This window comes from Phocoena sinus, chromosome 15, assembly GCF_008692025.1.
Source record: "Phocoena sinus isolate mPhoSin1 chromosome 15, mPhoSin1.pri, whole genome shotgun sequence".
Classification (NCBI taxonomy): domain Eukaryota; kingdom Metazoa; phylum Chordata; class Mammalia; order Artiodactyla; family Phocoenidae; genus Phocoena; species Phocoena sinus.
The window spans coordinates 40,172,476-40,193,690 of NC_045777.1; the positions used below are offsets into that span (position 1 = coordinate 40,172,476).

Here is a 21,215-nt window from a genome sequence, read left to right on the forward strand (position 1 = left end):
AGGCAAACAGTGTCACTGTGTATTGAAAATAATACAGAGCCCCTCCCACACGATACCTGCAGATTCAACCTGCTTAGCTACCAGTTCAATCCACAATATTTTTACCAGCTTTACCTTGGACCTCAAAGTTTTAAATTATCATTGCATTATAGTCAGTGAGCAGTTGTCTACAATGGTCTAACCAAAAGGGCACTAAGAAAGGCTGGCAAATCTTTCAGAGCGCAGGAACATGGCATATGGTCCCAAAGTGGGATTAAGTTTTATATCAAACCAAAGATCTATAGAAAGTACTTATGCCTTTTCCTTTATGTGGCTTCAAACCTTGAGCCAACTGTAGAAACTAGATTTGATTTTGTGTATTTTATCAGCATTTCTGAGGAGCCTTCATCAATTAAAAAGTAAGAAGCTCCTTAGTTATTAGCACCATGAATTAACAGAACTGTTTCAAGATAAATAAGAGGCATGAAGATGTTCTACCCATAGGAATTTATCCCTAAGAAAATTCAATATAAGGTTATTATGTCCTCCATAATAGCAAAACATTAGAAAGAGCCTAAAACATAAATTAGATACACAATGGAATGTGATGCAGGCATTATGATTAAAAGATTATTTAGAAACATGTAAAAATAAGTATGAGAAATGAAACAAAAAAGGTGAATGCAAAATGGGAGTATAATCAACTACATGTGCCTGTAGAAGATAATGGATAAAAATGAATGTGCAATAGCTAAAACATGGAAGCAACTCAAGTGTCCATCAATGGATGAATTGGATAAGCAAAATGCGGCATATATACATATATATACACACATACATACCATGGAATATCACTCAGCCTTAAGAAGGATACTACAACACAGATGAACCTTGAGGACATTCTGCTAACTGAAATAAGTCAGTGACAAAAAGACAAATACTGTATGTATGATTCCATTTATATGAGATACTTAGAGTAGCCAAAATCAGAGAGACAGAAAGTAGAATGGTGGTTGCCAGGGGCTGGGGGAGGGGCAATGAAGACTTGTTTAATGGATATAGAGATTCAGTTTTATAAAGATGAAAATGCATATGGAGATGGATGGTTGTGATGGCTGTACAACAGTATGAATGTTCTTAATACCACTGCACTACACACTTGAACATAGTTAAGATGGTAAAGTTTATGTTATGTACATTTTATCACAAAAAAATTGGGGAAAAAACCAAATGTGTTAAAGTAGTATAAGGTTATATGACTTTTCAATCTTAGAAAAAAAAGAACAGCAATAATGAAACTGCTGAAAGTAGTCTGAGTGAATTCTGTCAAAATAACACATGGAACATATGTGTGAAAAATGACTGTGCTAGCCAGGCAGTCAGTATATAGAATGATGACGTGGGACAAGCTCGAATAGAATAGGCAAAAGCTCTGCTTTAAAGACCAAAGAATTCACAACTTCAAACAAATCACCATAGCTGTGGGCTGCGGGAAAACAATACATGAAACACACTCTCTGGTCTTGAACCGATTTTGGGCAGATTGTAAATCTAACGCAAAGTCAAAAAAAGTACTACTGTCTGGAAATAGTAGCTACAGATGCAAACAGTACAACTGACATGACACACAGGCAGAGAGGGAAAGGACCACATTAAGAGAATCAGCCTAGATGCTGGCAGCCAGAAGCACTTATTGATTTACGTATTTAATTGGGATCCTAAAACAGCAGACCAATTAACCTAAAACTTCAAAAGGTATGGGAATTTTTAGCACTTTCTGAAACTACTACTATTATAAAAATATCTTCAGTTTTGCTTTAGATCTATTTTTTTAAAGCTTCTTGGAAAACTTAAAAAAATTAAATCTTAATACTAACAGAGAAAATTATTGTTAAAATAATCCAGTAACTTCTGAGAAACTTACTGGCAACTCTATGGAGAAAATGTGCTAGCTACCACTGTTTTTAGATAACCCTAGTTGCTTCTCATTTTTATTACACATTCCACAAATGATTTAATTTTTCTTTTTTGGGGGGCGGCACAGTAAAAGTTTCAGCTTATTACCGTACAAGGCCCTTATAGTCAACCTGTTAACTGGAAGATTTAAGGAAGGAATGGACACCTAAGTTTTAAAATTCAAGCTGTGTATTAGCTGTGTACAAGTTATGATAGTGCACTGCAAACTGGTTTCCTCCCCATCACCAAAACATGAAGCAAACTGCAAATTCTTTTTAGCTTATTTTAGTTTTTCATTTAATGCTCTCCTCTACACTGAACTCAAAATTTTAAACATCTGGTTATTTTAAAAGTTCTGACCAAAAAACAGTTTTGCGACTATATTTCAAATAATGGATACACTGGCAATAAATGGAAATAAGAGATATAGCCAAAATTAAATAGTGAACAGGTTTTGAGATGTCTGAAAATTAACATGTTTGAAACCGGGCTGCCTAGCAAAATGAATGCCCAACTGATTCAAAACATTTTATTTCTAAATAAAGAATGAATAACACAATAGCCACAGATACAGGTCATTAATGTCTCTGTGTTTAAGCTTCCCATTGGGTCACTGAATAAAGAAACGGAGATGGAATAAAGATGGGGAAAAAGGAAGTACAAAGGATAAAGGTCAGATACCAGAAGAAAACAGAACTACAGCTGTGAAGCGTGGAGGAAAGAGTAAGTAGAGGGAGGAGGAGCTGCGACCCCACCTCTCGCCTCCGTGCGTGGGAGTCAAGAAAGACTCCTCTTGCAAGGTGAGACAGCAAGGAGTCCTTCCTTCTTCTCTGCCTTCCATGTCTCCTTCAAAAGACTAAGAATCCCACAGCTCTGGGTGTTTCCGACAAGATCTGCCCAGACACTGACAGTCTCACCACTAGTACAGTTTTAAGAGGTCAGTATTCATCTCATTATATCCTTTATCTCTATTTAATTCTGTCACCACAAGAAGTCCACAACTTCCAAATCATCCCTTCTCCTAAAAATATGCTGAATATTCCCATTCCCACCCTTCCCCCAAAAGAACATTTCTACACCTTAGTCCATCATAATCAGTCACTAATAGTTATTAACAAAATCCTCTTTATTCATTCCCTTGCTAATGTGAGTCTCATTGAAACCTGGTTCTTCTCTGAGGACACTGTTTCTCCTGCACCTCTTCTAGGTGGTGAATTTTTTTCTCCCACAGTCTGTCCATCTTGCTACTCGCTGCCAACTCCAGTCCACTGGCTGGTCTTCCTCCTAAAGTCCCCAACTTTTAGTAACATGTTATCAGACTACACCACCTACTCCCCCGTTACTGCAGAGATCTAATGACTATAGTCACACCCCTCACTTCTTGAACAGCTAAGCTTTGGCTCACTGCCACTCTCTCCAATTCTAGCCCTGTCATAATTCTTGGTGATTCCAATGTCCACACAGATGACTGTTCCAACACCCTGTGCCTCACAGTTCACTGACTATTATTCCATACTCCCTGTAATCTCAGAAACTCCCCCCATAACTAGAACTGTCATTACCCAAACTGCAAACACACCATAATCTTAATTTCAAGTATCCTACTCCTCAACCACTAGCTCCAATCCTTCCATTTTATTCTCTCTAGTACCCCAAGGCTAACAATTCTTTTGTCTCACAGGGACCTACAGTCCATCAATCCTCTGACCTTTCCCCCATCCGTCACCCCAATATACCCTCATTTCCCTCCTAACCCAACATAGATACTACGGTCCATCATTACAATCGCCCCCTCCCCACCTCATCCCTACTCTCAGCTGGTGACTTTACTTCCCATTTCACTAGAAAAATATAAGCAAATAGAAGTGTACCACAAGCTCCCACCACCATTTCTACTCATTACCCTCTGTGACCATATTCCTTCCCTTCTCTCTTGTTACAATGGATGAAATGTCCATGCACATCTACCAAAGGCCAGTTCCTCCACTCGAGCAAAAACATTCCAACTCCTTTTGCCTACTTTAGAATGTAGTTCTCTGCATCATTTTTTCCTGTCTGTGGATCACTCCCAGAAGTAATATAGCATGCTGCTATTTCCTCTCATATTAAAGAAAAATGCTCTCTTGATCTCACTTTCCCTTCCAGTTTCTAGAGGGAGTTCTACTAGCATAAGTTAGAATGCTAACTAACAAATGTAGAAGAAATGACAGAAACAGAAAATCAATATTTTGCAACTAACAATATAATAACTGATTCAAGCAAGGATCTATAAATCTATAAAAATCTATAACATCACCAAGTAAAATGTTGGGGAACGGGATATTCACACACTGCACAAATTACCTATCAGTTACAAAAGAAAAAGTGGAGCTTTATGATGGAAAAATCAGTAGGACACCACCTTAACTGAGTGAGCAAAGTTAACAGCACAAAAAATGGGACAAACTGACATGTGCCTCCTGATGTGAAGCAATGGGAAGTATACAACATCATTCATGGAAAATTCTTGCCAAAAACTTTTCAGCTGAATTGTGAGGAAACAATCAGACAAATCCATATTGTGGGTATTCTATAAGTCAACTACTGTAGACACTTTAAAAGTGACTGATCCTGGATTAGGAAAAAACACTGTAAAGAATATTACTGGAATGAGTGAGAAATTTGACTACTATTTTAACGATATTAAATTCCCTTAGTGTGATAATAGTGTCATGCTTATGTAGAAGAATGTCTTTGTGTTTGGAAGTTACGTGTCGAAGTATTTTTTTAAGGATGAAGTGTGATGATGCCTGCAACTTCCTAATCGTCAAATATTTTAGAAAAAGGAGTTGTCTCTCCTAACTGTCTCCAATTCCACACTCCTCATTCTCTCCTAACCCCATTAAGCTCATCCTCCCCATTCTACCAAAACTCTTCAATGGTCTCTACATTGCTAAATTCCATGGTTTTTCTTAGTCTGTATTTTACTGACCCATCTTCTCACTGAAATGCATTCTTCACTTGGGCACCTGGATACCCCACAACCCTGAATTTCCTCCTTTGCTTCAGGTAGCTTCTTCCCAGCTACCTCTGGATGGTCCCTGCTCAACTCTCCTCAACCTCTAAATGCTGGAGTACTCCAAGTGATCAATTTTTGAACCTCTTTTCTTTTCTACCTACAATTACTCCATTGGTGCTCTTTACTTACAGAGATCTGTACAATGAAGATTCTCTAATTTATATCTCCAGTCTTGACCTCTTCCCTGAACTTTAAACTGGATATCCAACTATCTCCTTGGCACGTCTATTTCAATATATAATAGGCATCTTACATGTGACGAAGAGAGTTTCTGAAGTTCCCTTGAAAACCTGTCCAACCCACAATCTTTATTATCTCAGGATTATTACAATAGCCTCTTGACTGATCTCCCCAATTTTGTCCCTCCCTGCCACTTTAATCTACTCTCAAGTAGAGCAGCCAGATTGGTCCTGTTAAAAATAAGTCAGCTCCTCTTTTTATTGTATCTATGGGATGATGGATGCTAACTAAACGTATTGCAGTAATCATTTTACAATATATGTAAGTCAAACTATTATGCTGTACACCTTAATCGTATATAGTAACATATGTCAATTATATGTCAATAAAACTGGAAAAATACCAAGTCAGATCTTATTGCTCCTCAGCTTAAATACTCCAATGGTTTCTCATCTCACTCAGAGATGTTCAAGCCCTTAAAATGGTCTGCAAGACCCTCATGATCTGGCCCCATTACCTCTCTGACATCATCCATTATTCTCTCCTTCACTCACTCACTGTGGTCACACTGTTCTCTGTGCTGCTCCTCAAACACACTAGATAAGCCACAGCTTCAAGGCCACTCACTTGCTATCCCCTCTGCTCGCACAATCTCCTCTGCATGGCTCACCCCCGACCTCCACTTCCTTTAGTCTCTGCTCAAATATCTTTCTTACTAAAGACTTATCTGTCTCCCCTTAACCAGAAATATAAGCTTTATGAGGTCAAGGATTTGTATGTTTTGCTCACATGGTGTCTAGAATGGTTCTTAGCATATGCTCAATATTTGAAGGAAAGTTCAGGCACTGCAGGACGATGAGTAGAAAAAAGACCAGACATCCTTTTCACCTGTGTCTATTAATCAGGAGATAACTAAGAAAAAGAGGACTTTTATCATATCTAATTTCCTTTAAGATTATAGACAAAGAAACATGTCATTATCTGTTCATATTCTGGATGAAATTTCAAAGATTAAAATACACGGCTTGCAGTATCTACCACAAAAAATTACTATCACATAAATTATTAGGGGAGGTTATTTAATATATGAGATAAAACTCATTATGCTTTATTTATATGTATATTACAAATTCCCTAATGAAGCACATTCATCGATAAAGTCTCAATATGCTAATTACATGTGTCACTTTCTCTACTCATCAAAATGAGTCAGGCAGGATACCTTATTAGCAACACATTGAGATGGGCAATGTTACTCCACATCAAAACAATGAATTACAACGTTCCTTAAAAATCTTAAAATTCAACATTTTTAATCATTTATAATCTCAATTAATAACGCTGTATTATCACACCTACATGAGAAACTAAAACATCAAGAGAAAGAGTAGTTCACTCCAGTTGTTACACCCATGTACCTGTTATCTGCCTCCCTTAACACTTACCCTCGAAGAATTAAACTCCTAATGTTACTACACTGTATAATCCAACGTGAAAAGATAGGAAGTTTAAACAGTCTAAACTAAAATTTCTTTCAAGCCACGCCAAGTGCAGCAACTGTTAGTGATTATTAAGAGTACTTATTTTTATGCAGTTTAATATTTTGGAAATTCAAGCCACAGAAAAACTGATGCATGATATACTATAATCTCATACTGACCCTCTGTGGTTTACTGAAGTATAACATCAAAAAAGTCCTGCGGTTCAGGGTAATTGTTACTGGGAACATACATTTCTTAAGACACAAATTCAACAAAATACACGTGTGACAGGAATAGTACTGTGTAGCTTACAAAGTACTCTATAATATCTCAAATTAAGCAAGAAAGGTATTATTAGTCCCACTTTCCACATAAGTAAACTGAGATCCTGAAAGAGTAGTTCATTTTTCTCACTTAACATGTCTAGTATATAAAAGACCCTTTACATTTACATACACAAAGAAAATGCACGCACGCACTTGTGTGCACATCCATACCAAAGATTCACAGGGTAATAATACCCCATACGGGGCCTTCAAAAATACTATGGTTAAAGACTTTAAAAAATGCATTATATAGCAAAATATCAACTTTCCTTCATTCATCTAAGAGTAAAAATTACATAGCGAATGTTGATGATAATTCCATGAAACTGGCACTTTCATCATTGTTGAAGGCATTAAAAACCGGTACAACCCTTTTGGAAAGCAATTTGGCAGTAATCTCAAGACACAAAAAGTGTCCGTGTCCTTTCCTAGTAATTCCATTTCTGGGAAGCTAGCCTACGAAAATAATTTAAAATATGGAAAAAGCTATAGATTATTTATAACATTCTAGATGTTTGGCATCTGAGATTTTAAATTTGAGGCTTGGACACTGGTAGTTTTAACAGCTTGTGAGAGAACCACAGGTTGATCCATAGCATATGTAAAGCGGCTATGTGAGTGAGGAAGTCACGTTACTAACTGATGAGTGAGCCTGACTGCCAGCATTAGCTTCTCCTTGTGGTCTCTACAAGTTCTCACATGCACAGACGTTTCTAAAATGGGGTGGGTGGGTGGGAACAAGCATCTTTGTTAAAAAATTGTTTTTATAAGTAAAAGGCCCTAAAATAGCAAGCCTATTACTTGGCTGGTGATAAAAGTGAAGAGATCTAAGGAAGTACTGATATTTGTGGGTTTGGGAATGGTAACGGCCTTAGATCAAATTTCTTTTCAATGCCATGGGCCTATTGTAATGAAAGATCAGAAACATGACTAAATATTCAACAATAGAAAAATGATAAATTAAACCACAATCTACCTAATCACTCAGTGGCTGAATAAGGGTAATGGAGTTACAGATGCTAATTTTTCATTTTACATTTTCAAAATATTTTATATGACATTAATATCACATCCACAAATAGCAAAGTCAAGATAAAAATGTACTGCTAAATATAAAAGGGAACAGTTGCTAATTCATCACATGAGATCAGCATTACCCTGATACCAAAAGCTAATTAAGGACATTTCAAGAAACGAAAACTATAGACAAATATTCCTCATTAACACAGGTTCAAAAATCTTTTATGAAACATTACTAAACTGAGTCCAGGAATATAAAAAAAGTACAATGAACCATGACTAAGTGAGGTTTATCCTAGGAAAACTGTACTGCTTAAATCTTCCTATGTATCACTTTTTGGTATTTGCACTACATAACTGTACTAATAAAGACAAAGGTTAGATCTGGCCCACTCAATATAGCTCTAAAATATTTAATATAAAACTCTGCAATCAACTTTATTTTAAATCTTCTTTCTCAAATAGTCACCTGAATACCTCAATTTAAAATATGTTCATTTAAAATATCTTCATTCAATAAGCTCATTCTAAGATTAGAATTAAGCGGCAATTACAACATACTTGACTAAAAGACAAAATTCAACATTTCTTGGAATCATAAATCCAAGGACCTCATATAAAAAAATTTCTTCACACATCTCTGAGTGGTATGGTTGTATTGCCTTATTGTGAGACTTACTGACAAAGGACACTCAACTCCTTAAAGCAGCCTCTGTGCTCTTCTGATGAACAATCCTAATGATATAGAGAATTCCTCTTTACCTTACACTGAAATCTACTTTCCTTCAACTTTTATCCACTGGTAAAAGCACTGACTTCTGAGGTAGTATGTGAGATTAAGTCTCTGTTTACATACTCAGCCTCCAAGTACTTGAAAATAACTATTAAGTCACTTTTTAGACTTTTCCTCTCCAGGCTAAATTAATTGAGTTCTCTCAACCACTGTTCATAGGATAACACTACTAAACTTCATTTTTTCTTACCACCACTTCCTGCAAAAGCCAAACATTTAAAACAAATGGGTTATAACATAGCACTATGTTCCTATAGAAATAGGCAGAAGATATGTGTATATCCTAATAAATTTACTGCAAGAGTCAATCAATCCTCAAATATCAAAATATCCTAGTTTCCGCCCCCTCAAATAAAAACAACCTAACAGATATTTCACTCTCAGTGCAAAAACATACTAGTGTAAGAAACAGAAGTAACTGAATATAGAACAGTTAATGCAATGGTGCTATAAGTAGTATTTTTTCATCTAGAGACGAATTGAGGCTAAAAGAATTGAATCCTTGTCAAAAATTATACCTACCTTTAAAAGATATACATATATGTAAAAAGCAGTAATTTGCAAAAAAAACCCCACATTATTTGCAAAGATACATGCTGATTTGCCCAGGATGGTTAAGAAAAAATGCATATGCTAGACAACAACCCTCCTTTATCCTAGCTTTCTCTTTGTTTAGCTTTGACATGGTTTTAATGTTATTGTACTAGTATTGGGTTATTGAACTCTTCAAGGCAGTTATAAAAACCACTTACGATGCTGTACTTCTTTGTTCAAAACTACTCAAACATTGCACAATTGAGACGGAAAACTATGTATTACATATTTTGTGTTAGTGAAACCTCACTAATTAAAGTCTAGTAGCAGTTACTGGAGAAAAGTCCACTTATTAATAACATATTTTGAAAAAAAGTTCAATGACTTTAGAATACATGGTGCCTGGATTCAAATTTCTATAACCTGAGAATACTGGAATCAAACCTAGGAAAGGTCTACTTTTATAAATGGATAATTTGTAGTTAGTAAATTAAAGAGACAAAGAATAAGCCACAGGAGTAGAAAACGCTGGTGCCAAAGTGAATTAAATCATGCATGCAGATATCATGTTATCTTCCTCACCAAAACACTCCTTGAAAATATGATTTTTTAAAGTTTATGTTTCCAAAGAGTTGATCTTCTTTTCTTTTATATCCAACATCCCCAAACGAAGGAAAACAAGTGAACATTTAGTTAGTATCTAATTCTTACCTGGAACCCACTTAATTTCCATTTCCATATCATTTTCTTTGCCTTTCTTTTCTTTTTCTTGAATAACTTGCAAGAGCTGCCTATATTTAGCAATTTGTTCTTCATCATCCTTCTGGCTTCTTTTTGTTTTCCCACCTTCTTCTACACTGGCTCCATCATCACCTAACAAAAAGATCAATTTCATTTAATACACAGAAATAATTTACTTCTAACTTCAGTGTTTAATCTCAGTCACTGCAGCACCCTTCTAAACAATGTCAGATACACTATAACAATAGAATATCAAAATCAGACTTAAATTTCTTAATACAAAATGAGTTAAATGACTTAGGTCTTATTTATGATAAAAATCAGTTGCAATATAAGTTAGCATGGTCACAATATTACACTTGGGAATCTCTTTTTATTAAAATTCATATTTCAAAATAATCCTGTAGTCATGTAACATCCTTAGACTTTTCCACCCTACAAGCAAGATAGCAGGGATGGCACTTTTTTCCTCTTTATGTCTCCCACCATCCAACAGTGTGGCTTTAAAATGTATGGTCAATAAAAGGAGCCTGAATAGTGTTGAGATGCATCTGATAAATGGATTTAGCCATTCATGCTGATGATACAGATAAAGGAAGTTGCCTGTAATCCAAAACAAAGAATAATGTGTCCTTTCCATTTGATAGTGAGCAAGCATGCTTACTCTCAGGATCTCATTAATACATTAAGAATAAAAATGAATAAATTAGAAGTTTGTGCAATTAATTTCCTCATGTGGAAAATATTCACGTTTACATTTCCTAATTTCATAAAAATAATTATAATACAACAGAACAGTATAAAATTCATGGACAAAAAATACGAAAGAAAACTAATACGTGAAAAGTTTGTTTGCTCTATATTTCCACTGTAATTCTCCAAGTCAAAAACATAAATTAAGAACCTGGGTTTTAATGCAAAACATACTTACTGAATTGACTAAATGTCCCCAGTATAGGAAAATTCAGAAGTAGCATACAGAAGACCCTCCCTTCTATGAGCTACGGCTAACTGGTCACTAAATATGTCTGACATTATTAAGCATTCAGCTGTGAAACATCAATGTTAACAGACTGTCCTTACATTTTCAAAAAGGTGATGTGAAAAAAATTGGTTAAGTAAATGTTTTTATAGTTTTTTTCTCTAAATGAATAAAAAATAGTCCACGACATTCTTTCCATCCTATCACACTTTTACATTTTCACTCAAACAGCTGAAATTCATTTTTTTCCTGTTTGTGCTTTGTGCCACAATAATAATGTTGGATGGAATTCTGTCATGTATCCCATAATTCAATGGATAAAACATCAGGAACACATTAACAAAATGGCAATGTATTTCTTTCTATTAAAAGCTTACTTCTGAAAATATAATTAGAAGCAAGTTCCTTCCAGGTTGAAATTTTAGTGGTAAGTCTCTGATGGCCTACTTTAAATTGATTTTTTTCCAGTACTAAAATTTTACTTTCTGAAACTCTAAAATGTGGGTTAACTCATGGAAGTCTGTTTTTTCCCAATTCAAGGACAAAACTTTGTGAAAGCCTTAATAATATAAAAGGCGAAAAAAATTAACTGTAAATGTAAGAAACCCTGGTATAATCTCTTATAAACTACAACAGGAACATATAGTAACTCTAAGGCATTCAAATATACTAAATGTATCTATCAGAGGTACTAAACTATAGATTAAAGTGACTTTGCAATCAATTAAAATACTGAAGAAAAATTAAAATGCATGCTTTAAAAAAGTTAATTAGTATATTTCAAACAAAAAGCCATTAATCCTTAAAGTTTTAAAAGTAAAGACATATGACATGAGGTAGTATGCTAAGACTTTACATACATTACCTCAATTTTTCCAACCATGAGCAGGTACTATTATGATCCTCATTTCATACCTTTGGAAAGAGAAGGCTTGAGGGCTAAGAAAACCTAACCTAAGTAACTTCACTATGTGGTGAAGTCAGGATTTGAATCAGCAAAGCCCAAGTCCTTAACAAGAATATATTGACAAATTAATGGTTATCTTCCCATAATATTTACTGCCCTAATGTATTCAATAATGTCATTTCAAAATCTAGTTAAGTTCTCCCAAAGCAAACAAAGAAAACCTATTTGAAAAACTTGTATTCAATCCTCTTAAGAATACACGGAATGACCTTTTTTCCTTTATCTTAGAGCTGCTACTAAAGAAAAACTATCCAGAATTTTCAGAAAAGTGTTAAATGACCATATAGGTATATAAATAAAAGAAAATGTAGATAAATTAGTGTATCTATGGGGGTAAAAAATGTAAAGGCTATTTGAGAAAGACTCAGCTGTTCTGTATACACTAAAAATAACATGGTCACTCAACTGTTTAGAATGCCAAAGAAATTAACAAGCAACAGCCATCAAGGCCTTAAATGTGAAGGCTTTTGTGTCCATATAACTACCACTGCAAATCATATACTTTTTCAAAGACTAGTAGATACCTAAGAAATTATGTGGTTTTATTAATATGAGATTTCTGAACAAAGAAACTGGAATGATTAAACATGATTCTCCATTCAATGCGTAAACAGAGTTCAAGAGTAATACTTTATGAAAAACTTAGATCAGTGAAGCAGTATCTTCAGTAGCCTAAAATCATAGGATCTTAAGAAAGTTAAGGTTTAATGGTCCTATGATAATACTAAGGAAGCATTTTAGGATTTACTTAATTTCACATTTATAAAATTGTAAATTATAAAAATAATATATATGCAAAAGAAAAACCAAAAGGACAGGTATGAAAAATGTCAGGCTATAAATAAAAGTAAGAATATTCACTCCTGCTAATTTAAAATACTTTATGTTTAACTTTTATGGTTCTTCATTTGCTGTCAGCACATAATTCTATCTTACTCGTAATTGTGCATGGTTGAGAATTCATCTAATAAACAAAAATGAAAGTGTGAAGATATCTGGGAGAGAGTATCAACCAAAAACTAATAAGAAATTACAATCAAGCAACCAAATTTCCAAACAGAGCCAGATCCAATATAAGGGAAAAGGGGTTTTTTGGCCCTATTTTTAAAAAATGAGCTATTTTAAGCAAACAACATATATAATTTTAAAATACACCATCGATCATTTTAATCGTCAAAAAAATTTTTAGATAAAGATATAGACAATCTGAGAACTTCTGCTTCCATTAATGGGAAGCTAGGTACACTTCAGACCAACCATTTTACTGAGGACATCAAGCTGGATGAAGTGTTTAAAAAAATCTTTTTAAAAGATTCAGAGGGATTTAAAAAAGAAAACTTCAAAGAACTGACAAATTAGTGAAGAATTACCAAGTCAAAATCAAGGAGAAGATGGTGATCGGAGAGATGACCCCAGTGTTCAAGACCTATTTGCCCTGAGTGCATGTACTGATCTACCAAAGAAACAGCTGCGAGACTAACCTACAGTTCTGGCAGCCTGGCAGGCTAAGAAGACAAAAGTTAAAGAACCAGCTAGTACTCCCACATTTGGGTCCCACAGTAGGGACCCAAAAGGATATACTCGAGGGCAAGGGTCAACCAGAAGTAAACTAGCTCTCACACAGACTTGCATTGCCCACTAGGTCCAGGGAACCTCAAGTCTTAAAATTTGGAGTGATGTGGCTCCAGAATGACCAGAGTAAATGAAAGTCCTCTCTGATGAGACACTCTCACCTCAAATATCAAACTGGCACAAAAAGTTAACCAGGCATACAAGTGAACAGGAGAAGTATCTTGTAAAGTAACAGAAATCAACTCCAAAAGATTTGAAATAAATACTGAAATTATCAGACATACACTACAAAAACATGTTTCCTCTGTTTACAGAAATAAAAGAAGGCACTGAAAATAACTGCAATGAGTAAAAAACATTAAAAAGTTGATATTGCTGACCTGAAAAATAGTCAAACTGGACTTTTACAAGTAAAAAAATATAATAATCAAAATTAACTCAATGAACAGTCCATCAGCAGATTCAACACTGCTGAAAAGAGAATTAGTGGACTGGAAGATAGGTAAGAAAAAATATTCAGAAAGCAACACAGAAATACAATAGATAAAAAATACAGGAGAGAAACAACATGGAAGTTACAGTGAAACGATCTAACATATTTAATTGGAGTCCCAGAGGAGAGGGGAGAAGAAATACCTGAACAGATAATGGCTGAGAATATTCCAAAACTGATTGAAAGATACCATGCCACAAATACAAGAAACCCAACCAACCCCAAGCACAATAAATTAAAAAAATCTATTCTTAGTTCATATTAAAACTGCAGAAAAACAAAAAGGAAGAGAAAACTTTAAAAGCAGTCAATGAATAAAATCCAGGCAACCTTCAAAAGACTGAAAAAAGTAGACTGACGGCTGACTTCTCAAAAACAACAATGAAGCCAGAAGCCAGCAGGATATTATCCTCAATGTGGAGACAGGAGGACTGTCCACCTAGAATTTTTTTTACCAGTGAAGATATCTTCACAAATAAGGCAAAAAAGGAAATTTTTAGAGTAAACTAAAATTCAAGAACTTGACACCAGTAGATACTACTGGAAATTATCAAAGATATACTTAGGGCAGAAGGAAAATGATCCCAGACAGAAGTATGAGATTTAGAAAAGAATAAGGAGCAAAAGTAGTATGGAAAATGTGGGTAAATTTAAACAAAAGAGTAATATTAATGTCCTATGGGACTTAAGAATTACAATATACAGAATAGCATGAAAGTTGTTTTAAGATTCCTTGTATTCTCTAGGAGGGTAAAAATATTAATTAGCATTAAACTTTAATAAGGACACAAGTCATGATTTCTAGGATAATCACCAAATGGACAGAAAGAGTCTACTTTGTAAACTAATTGAGCAGAAAAATGAAATGTAAAAAATAATCCAAAAGAAGTTCTTAGTTTAAAAAGGAGGGGGTAATAAAGCATTTTACTAGTTTAAGTGATTGCATTACTACAACAATCATGACTAGTCTAAAAGGCCAGACTTTTTTTGTGAGGTCAGGGTTTCAAAGAGTTTTTGGTTCAAGAAATTCAGGCTAAGAAAATACCTTTAAATAAAAAATTTCAATTACTATCTAAAGGTGTATATAATACTGTGTATGTGAGCTTGCTTCACAGACAGTTTGAAGATTAGTTTGATATTCCCTTTTAAGCTACTGTCAAACTTATTTCCATTAGTAAGTCTAGATTAGGTATCCAAATGCTTACAAATGTAGAACACCAAAAGATGAACAGTACCTTGTAGCTCCTCTTCTATCTCTTCTTCGTCTTCACTAGAGGAAGCTAAGTAGGCTTGAAAATCCATGTCCAAAAGCTCTTCCTTTTTAAACTTCCTGTTGAGTGTTGTAATTCTTTCATGATCTGTCTCATCCCAAGTGATCTCCACCTTTCACCAATGAATAAGAAAAAAACAACAAATAAAATAAAAATGGAAATGTCAGCAACCCAAACTTGTTAAAGAATATTTATCGTTAATTTGTATGTTTAACAGTAAACTAAAAAAGTTAAGACATGCTAAAACAAATAATAAATAACATGCTTAATGAAAAGTTTTCTACCTGTGGAAAGGGAACCATTTCAATTAACCTGTGCCTTCATCCTCCTAACTCTTTACTATATGCAAGGTACTCTATTATTTGGAGTAAAAATTCATCAGTGTATGGACTGATTGTGGTGAAAAGAAACAAGAAAATGCACTAGTGCAAAAAGTAACATTATTATGAATGAGTCAAGACATGTTTTTCACCTGGAGTTCTAGGCATTTCAGGAGGTCTACAAACTGTCTGAAATTTGCTGATAAAGCTTTCAACACAACCTCAGTGTGGTCCATTTTCCAAAAGAGATTAAGAGCCACTGATGAAAAAGGCATCTATTTGTTGGAAGTATAGTAAACCCCCACAACACAGGAATTCATCTATAACATCATCGATCTTGTGACTGGCTCCTGTCTTCTATGTAGTCCCCATTCTCAGAGTCCAGTTAAAGGTTTAATCTTCATCATAGGGCAGGTCCCACATCCTTGCTGTTTTTCCCCCTCAGGATAATCTTTCCAGTTCAGGACAACAAAATGGGCACCAAGAGATCCAATCCTTAAAACAGTTGCCATTGTCAGAGAAATTCCAGCTAGTCACCATTCAGAATTATTCTTATTCTGATAATTAAGACTGAGCTGATAACCACAAAACCACTGATGGAACTGGAACAGATGTGGATGATACAGCCAGACCATAGGAACTCCAGACTGGCTGGCTGGATAGGCTTGCCCATTTTTCAGTCTTGAAAATAACATGATCCTACATTTTATGTGACTGAATCTTTTAGACTTCACTTATTGCATACTGGTGGGGTTTCCCTGTACTCAGTAACTAATTAAGGCCACACAGTACCCACAGGCTGCAGGTGACAGATACAGCAGCTCTCTTTCTGCCACCAGCCTATCCTCAGAAGAGCACAGTGGCTTGTCACAAAAAAGGCAATGAAAAGCCTGTATGGCTGCTGCAGAGTCCAGCTGTGGATAGAAGGTATATGGAGTAGAAGAGCAGAGAAACTAGGCAGCTAAGTAACATACTAATTCAATAAAAATCTTTTGGCTGTTCATTATTAAGCATTAATGTGACATCTAGTAGTCCTGAATTATTCTACTTCAATTGTTTTTAGAATTTTGGATCATATCTGCAGAAAAAATGTGTTTCTATTTTAAATTTCCACTGGTTTTAACTGTGATTTGAAGTAATCTGTTACCTCCTTACCCCTACTCCCTAGGATATTAATAACTAACATATTACTTATTAAAGAATCTAGTGAAGTAACACTCTATGGGAAAGACAGAAGAGAAAAAAGAAACATTTGCAGGTAATTGACTCAGGCTTAAAGGCATAACAAAAATTTGAAAATAGGTTCCAACACATGTGGGAGATAAAAATGCAAATACACCTGTGTTTGATTTCTATTTGTACTTATGCTTTAAAATTTTGAATCCTTTCCATTTCTAAAGATGCTGTAAGTAAATAACTCTTTTCTTAAAAAAATTGAGTCCAGCTATGTATTTTCTAAAGTTGAGAAATACCGTTGATGTTCCCATTGCAGCAGATGTGAAATATCTTGGCTTATATGCTGTTAAATCCACTTCTGAGGCTACATCCTTGGGCTCATCATCAAAAGTAATATCATCTGGTATAAACCTAAGAAACAAAGAAAAAAATAAATTTATTTAAACATATGCTGCAGTGATAAACAACCAGAGTTTAGATTCTCTTCTAATTAGGTATAGTGTATACATACACACCATACAAGAGATTCTACAGAACACACATGTAGATGAAGCAAACAATGTTAGAAATAACCTTGGCACAAAATTTCTGAAATTCCTAAGCTATAAATCTGTAATTCCCCCAAATTTGAGTGAAGTCTGTGTAGGCAGAAACCCTGCATTAGGAGTCAGTTAATATGAGTCAGGTGTAAACACACATGGGTCCCTCATGTTTCAAAAAGACCTAGATTCCTGATAGCTCAGTCATTGGCTTCCTATATGATATTCTGAAGATCAAATAGAATTATTAATGGGTAAGTGCTCTGAATATAAAGTATCATACATATGAGGTGTCACTGAAAATAAGGAAAAGCTTAAGGTTGATTCTTCAAGACTAAAAAAATCTTAACAATTTTATAATTTTTTTCACAAATATATAGCTGTTAAATGTAAATCAGTCACTGTAATTGTTTGACAATTCTTAGGCATCAGGCTAAGGAGTGGGAGGAAAAAAGCAAAGAGAAATGATTCATGGTTATTATATTTAGGTTTTGTCATTTATATAGGAGATTTTATTTCCACACATGAAAAAGCACCGGCTGTATATTGCATCAAAAATGATTTTTCAGGGGAGGAATGAATAATTAAGGTTCATTAGGTCTACATCAGTGGTCCCCAACCTTTTTGGCACCAGGGACCGGTTTCGTGGAAGACAATTTTTCCACGGACGGGGGGTGAGGGTGGGGTGTTAGGCTTAGGGCAGTAACGCAAGCGATAGGGAGCAATGGGGAGTAGCAGATGAAGCTTCGCTTGCTCGCCTGCCGCTCACCTCCTACTGTGCAGCCTGGCTCCTAACAGACTGTGGACCAGTACCAGCCTGCGGCCCAGGGATTGGGAACCCCTGCCCTAGATAACAGGATGGCAGCAGAAAATTCAATTTTCTTTTATAAAATTATATATGACAAAATAAAACAGGGAATATAAATTTTTCCATGGTCACTGATCTTATTTTCTAGGTACTGCCAGAGCTTATTCTAATACTGCATAAAAATGTCCCAAAAAGGAAACAGAAAGAATAAAATGATCCTGAAAAGAACATGAGGACATGAACTCATGATACGCAGAGTTTGACATTCTAACAAATGTTTGGTAACTACTATTTATATATCCAAAACAAGTACCTCCTTTTGAAACTGTTAACAGAAAAGAGAAGGAAATGTCTTGTTTGATGAGATATGCCGTTCATGCTATATACTTAAGCAGGCTAAACTCTTACCCTAAACTATCAATACAAAAAATTTTACTTGTGGGCTTCCCTGGTGGCGCAGTGGTTGAGAGTCCGCCTGCCGATGCAGGGGACACGGGTTTGTGCCCCGGTCCGGGAGGATCCCACATGCCGCAGAGCGGCTGGGCCCGTGAGCCACGGCCACTGAGCCTGCATGTCCGGAGCCCGTGCTCCACAACGGGAGAGGCCACAACAGTGATAGGCCCGCATACCGCAAAAAAAAAATTTTACTTGTATTCTTCTACAAGTTGGAATGCTTTTGAAGTGTGAAAGCCACAGTGATTATCAATTGATGCATTTTTTTTCCATAAAATATTTCATTTTGAGAACAAAGCCGCTAACAAACCTGGATACAAACAAGTGATTTCTATTGAAAATGACACAGTAAAATGGTTCACTGGGTTCAAAGAACTAGGTTAATGATAAAATGGTACAGTAGTTCGGCTTCCCGGTTTCCTTAGAACAGACATTCCCAAACACCTAAGGTTTTTCAGCTTGGGTCAGTGTAGCCTGAGTACGTGGTGGAAATAATGCCCAAGTCTGAAGATAAAGCCAGCAACACCATTCACTGAGCAGCATTGCCCAACAGAACTTTCTGTGATGATGGTAAAGTTCTGTATTTGTTCTGTCCAACATGTGGTCATTAAGTACTTGAAATGTGCCTAGTGTGACTAAGCAAATGAGTTTAAGCTTTTTTAAATTTTTAATTAAATAAATGTAAATAAGCCAGATATGACTACTGACTACTGTATTGGATGGCACAAGTAGATGGCACTAGATCAAGAGATACTAGTTTATTACAAGTAAATTCCTTTGCCTCCACCTCAATGCTTTTTAAAAAGTTACTTCACCCTGGTTCCTAGTTCTAAAAGAGAGCTGCAAAGAAATAGCTACATAAAACCCATCATCCTAAAAACATATTTGACATATCTGAAAGGACATAAATGTGAGGTGACTCATACCTAATACTTTAGCTTTTTCTCATTCCAGTTTTCTTTCTTAAGAGTGATGTTCTACAAGAGAGTTCACCAAAAGCAAAAAATCCTCTTAGAATGTGAAAGGACAGAGAGCACTACCAGTTCTAATATTTCAATTCTTATAATCATGTTGTGCTACAAGATTAAATTGGTACAACACACACTAGATTACCTGAGATCTATGAACGAGCAACTACTTTCGAATTCCAGGCCATCACAATCCTCATAAATTTTAGCGGCTGTTTCAAGAGAATCACAGTCTACTACTGCATAATAGTACTTCAGTCGTTTGAATTGATAATCTCTCAGTTTTTCTCTACAGGTCCTAAAAGGGGAAAAACTCATTAGGCTTACTTAAACAGGAACACAAATACTCTCTCCCTTTAAAAAATAAATGTAATTGTTCCAAGAAAAAAATTACAAACTGGTTTTTATTCCAATCCAACCTTCCTTTATGATTTTGCCTTCATGAACATTAAATACTTAAGCCCAATTTATTATTTTGACAGGTACAGACCAGGGATTTTGACTGGAATTTGCTATCTAGAAAAGGAAAGCAAGAGCTACATGTGCTTACCTGTGATTGTAATTCTTAGAATAGCTATTTTTTTGTTTGTTTTGCTATCACATACAGCTTTCTCAAGTAATACCACTCGAGAGGATCACTGTATTATAAAATATTCTAGGAAAGCATTAGCTTTTATTATAAAGAAATTACTGATCTTGTAAAACTTTATTCAGGTGTTGTCAAGTCTACGTGGTGTAAATTCAACTTACTTAACTACAGCATATTCTTTGAGGGTCTTCATCTGCTCTCTTTTGCCACCAATTTTTATTAATACACATATAGCTCCACCTAGTGGATTAAAAACTACCTTAAACTTTTTTCTATACTACATTACGATGATTAAGAACTTTTTCTACTATTCTTGTATTTTTCTATTTAATCCTTAAATAAGAGAAATTACATAATTTGAAGGCAAATAGTTTCAATTCCATTTACATAAAAAGCAACATCTCAGAAAAAAAGCAAAACTTACTGATTCAGGGCAATGAGGCTGAGACCTCTAAATCAGCTTAATCATGACATGTTTTTAAAACTGCGATAATAATTTTCATGAATATAGAAATACAAATACACACAAAAAAATGTTACTGGAATAGTGTGCCACTTCTGACAGACTTTAACCTGCTTTGAAACCTGTTTTAACCATGAATGGCACAAGTGTAAACTTTAGTCCCAACTATTAAAGTGACCAGAATTCTGAACTAGTGACACAAACTCATGAGGTTTAGTTTTATTTTCTAGAGTGTTTTAATACCAGTCCTTTTCAGGGGCATCTTCAGGAATGCTTAATAACTCTACTGGTCCTTGAACTTGCTCTTCCTTCATCCTCTCCTTTCCAAATTCTGAAGCATATATCTAAACACAAAAAAATAAGATTAATGTAATTTATATTTCCCTTTTCTTATAATATACAGACCTGTCAAGGTCAGGAACTCTAAACAACTGGACTCAATGAAAACAGCAAGAATGCTTCACGTCCAAACCCACTATAGGAAGCTAAAGCATCCTCAGGAATAATCTTAAAAATAGTCATTTTGGCTAGGGATTAACAGATGTG

General features: G+C 35.2%; 1 protein-coding gene across 1 annotated transcript in view; it reads right to left on the minus strand.

Annotated features, from left to right (window-relative positions):
* Positions 1 to 21,215, minus strand: part of ESF1 (ESF1 nucleolar pre-rRNA processing protein homolog) — a 58,059-nt gene that overhangs the window by 26,812 nt on the left and 10,032 nt on the right. The window contains 5 exon segments of the mRNA XM_032605579.1: positions 10,039 to 10,200; positions 15,318 to 15,465; positions 17,146 to 17,260; positions 19,763 to 19,915; positions 20,913 to 21,013. Of these exon segments, the coding sequence (XP_032461470.1) occupies positions 10,039 to 10,200; positions 15,318 to 15,465; positions 17,146 to 17,260; positions 19,763 to 19,915; positions 20,913 to 21,013 (679 nt within the window).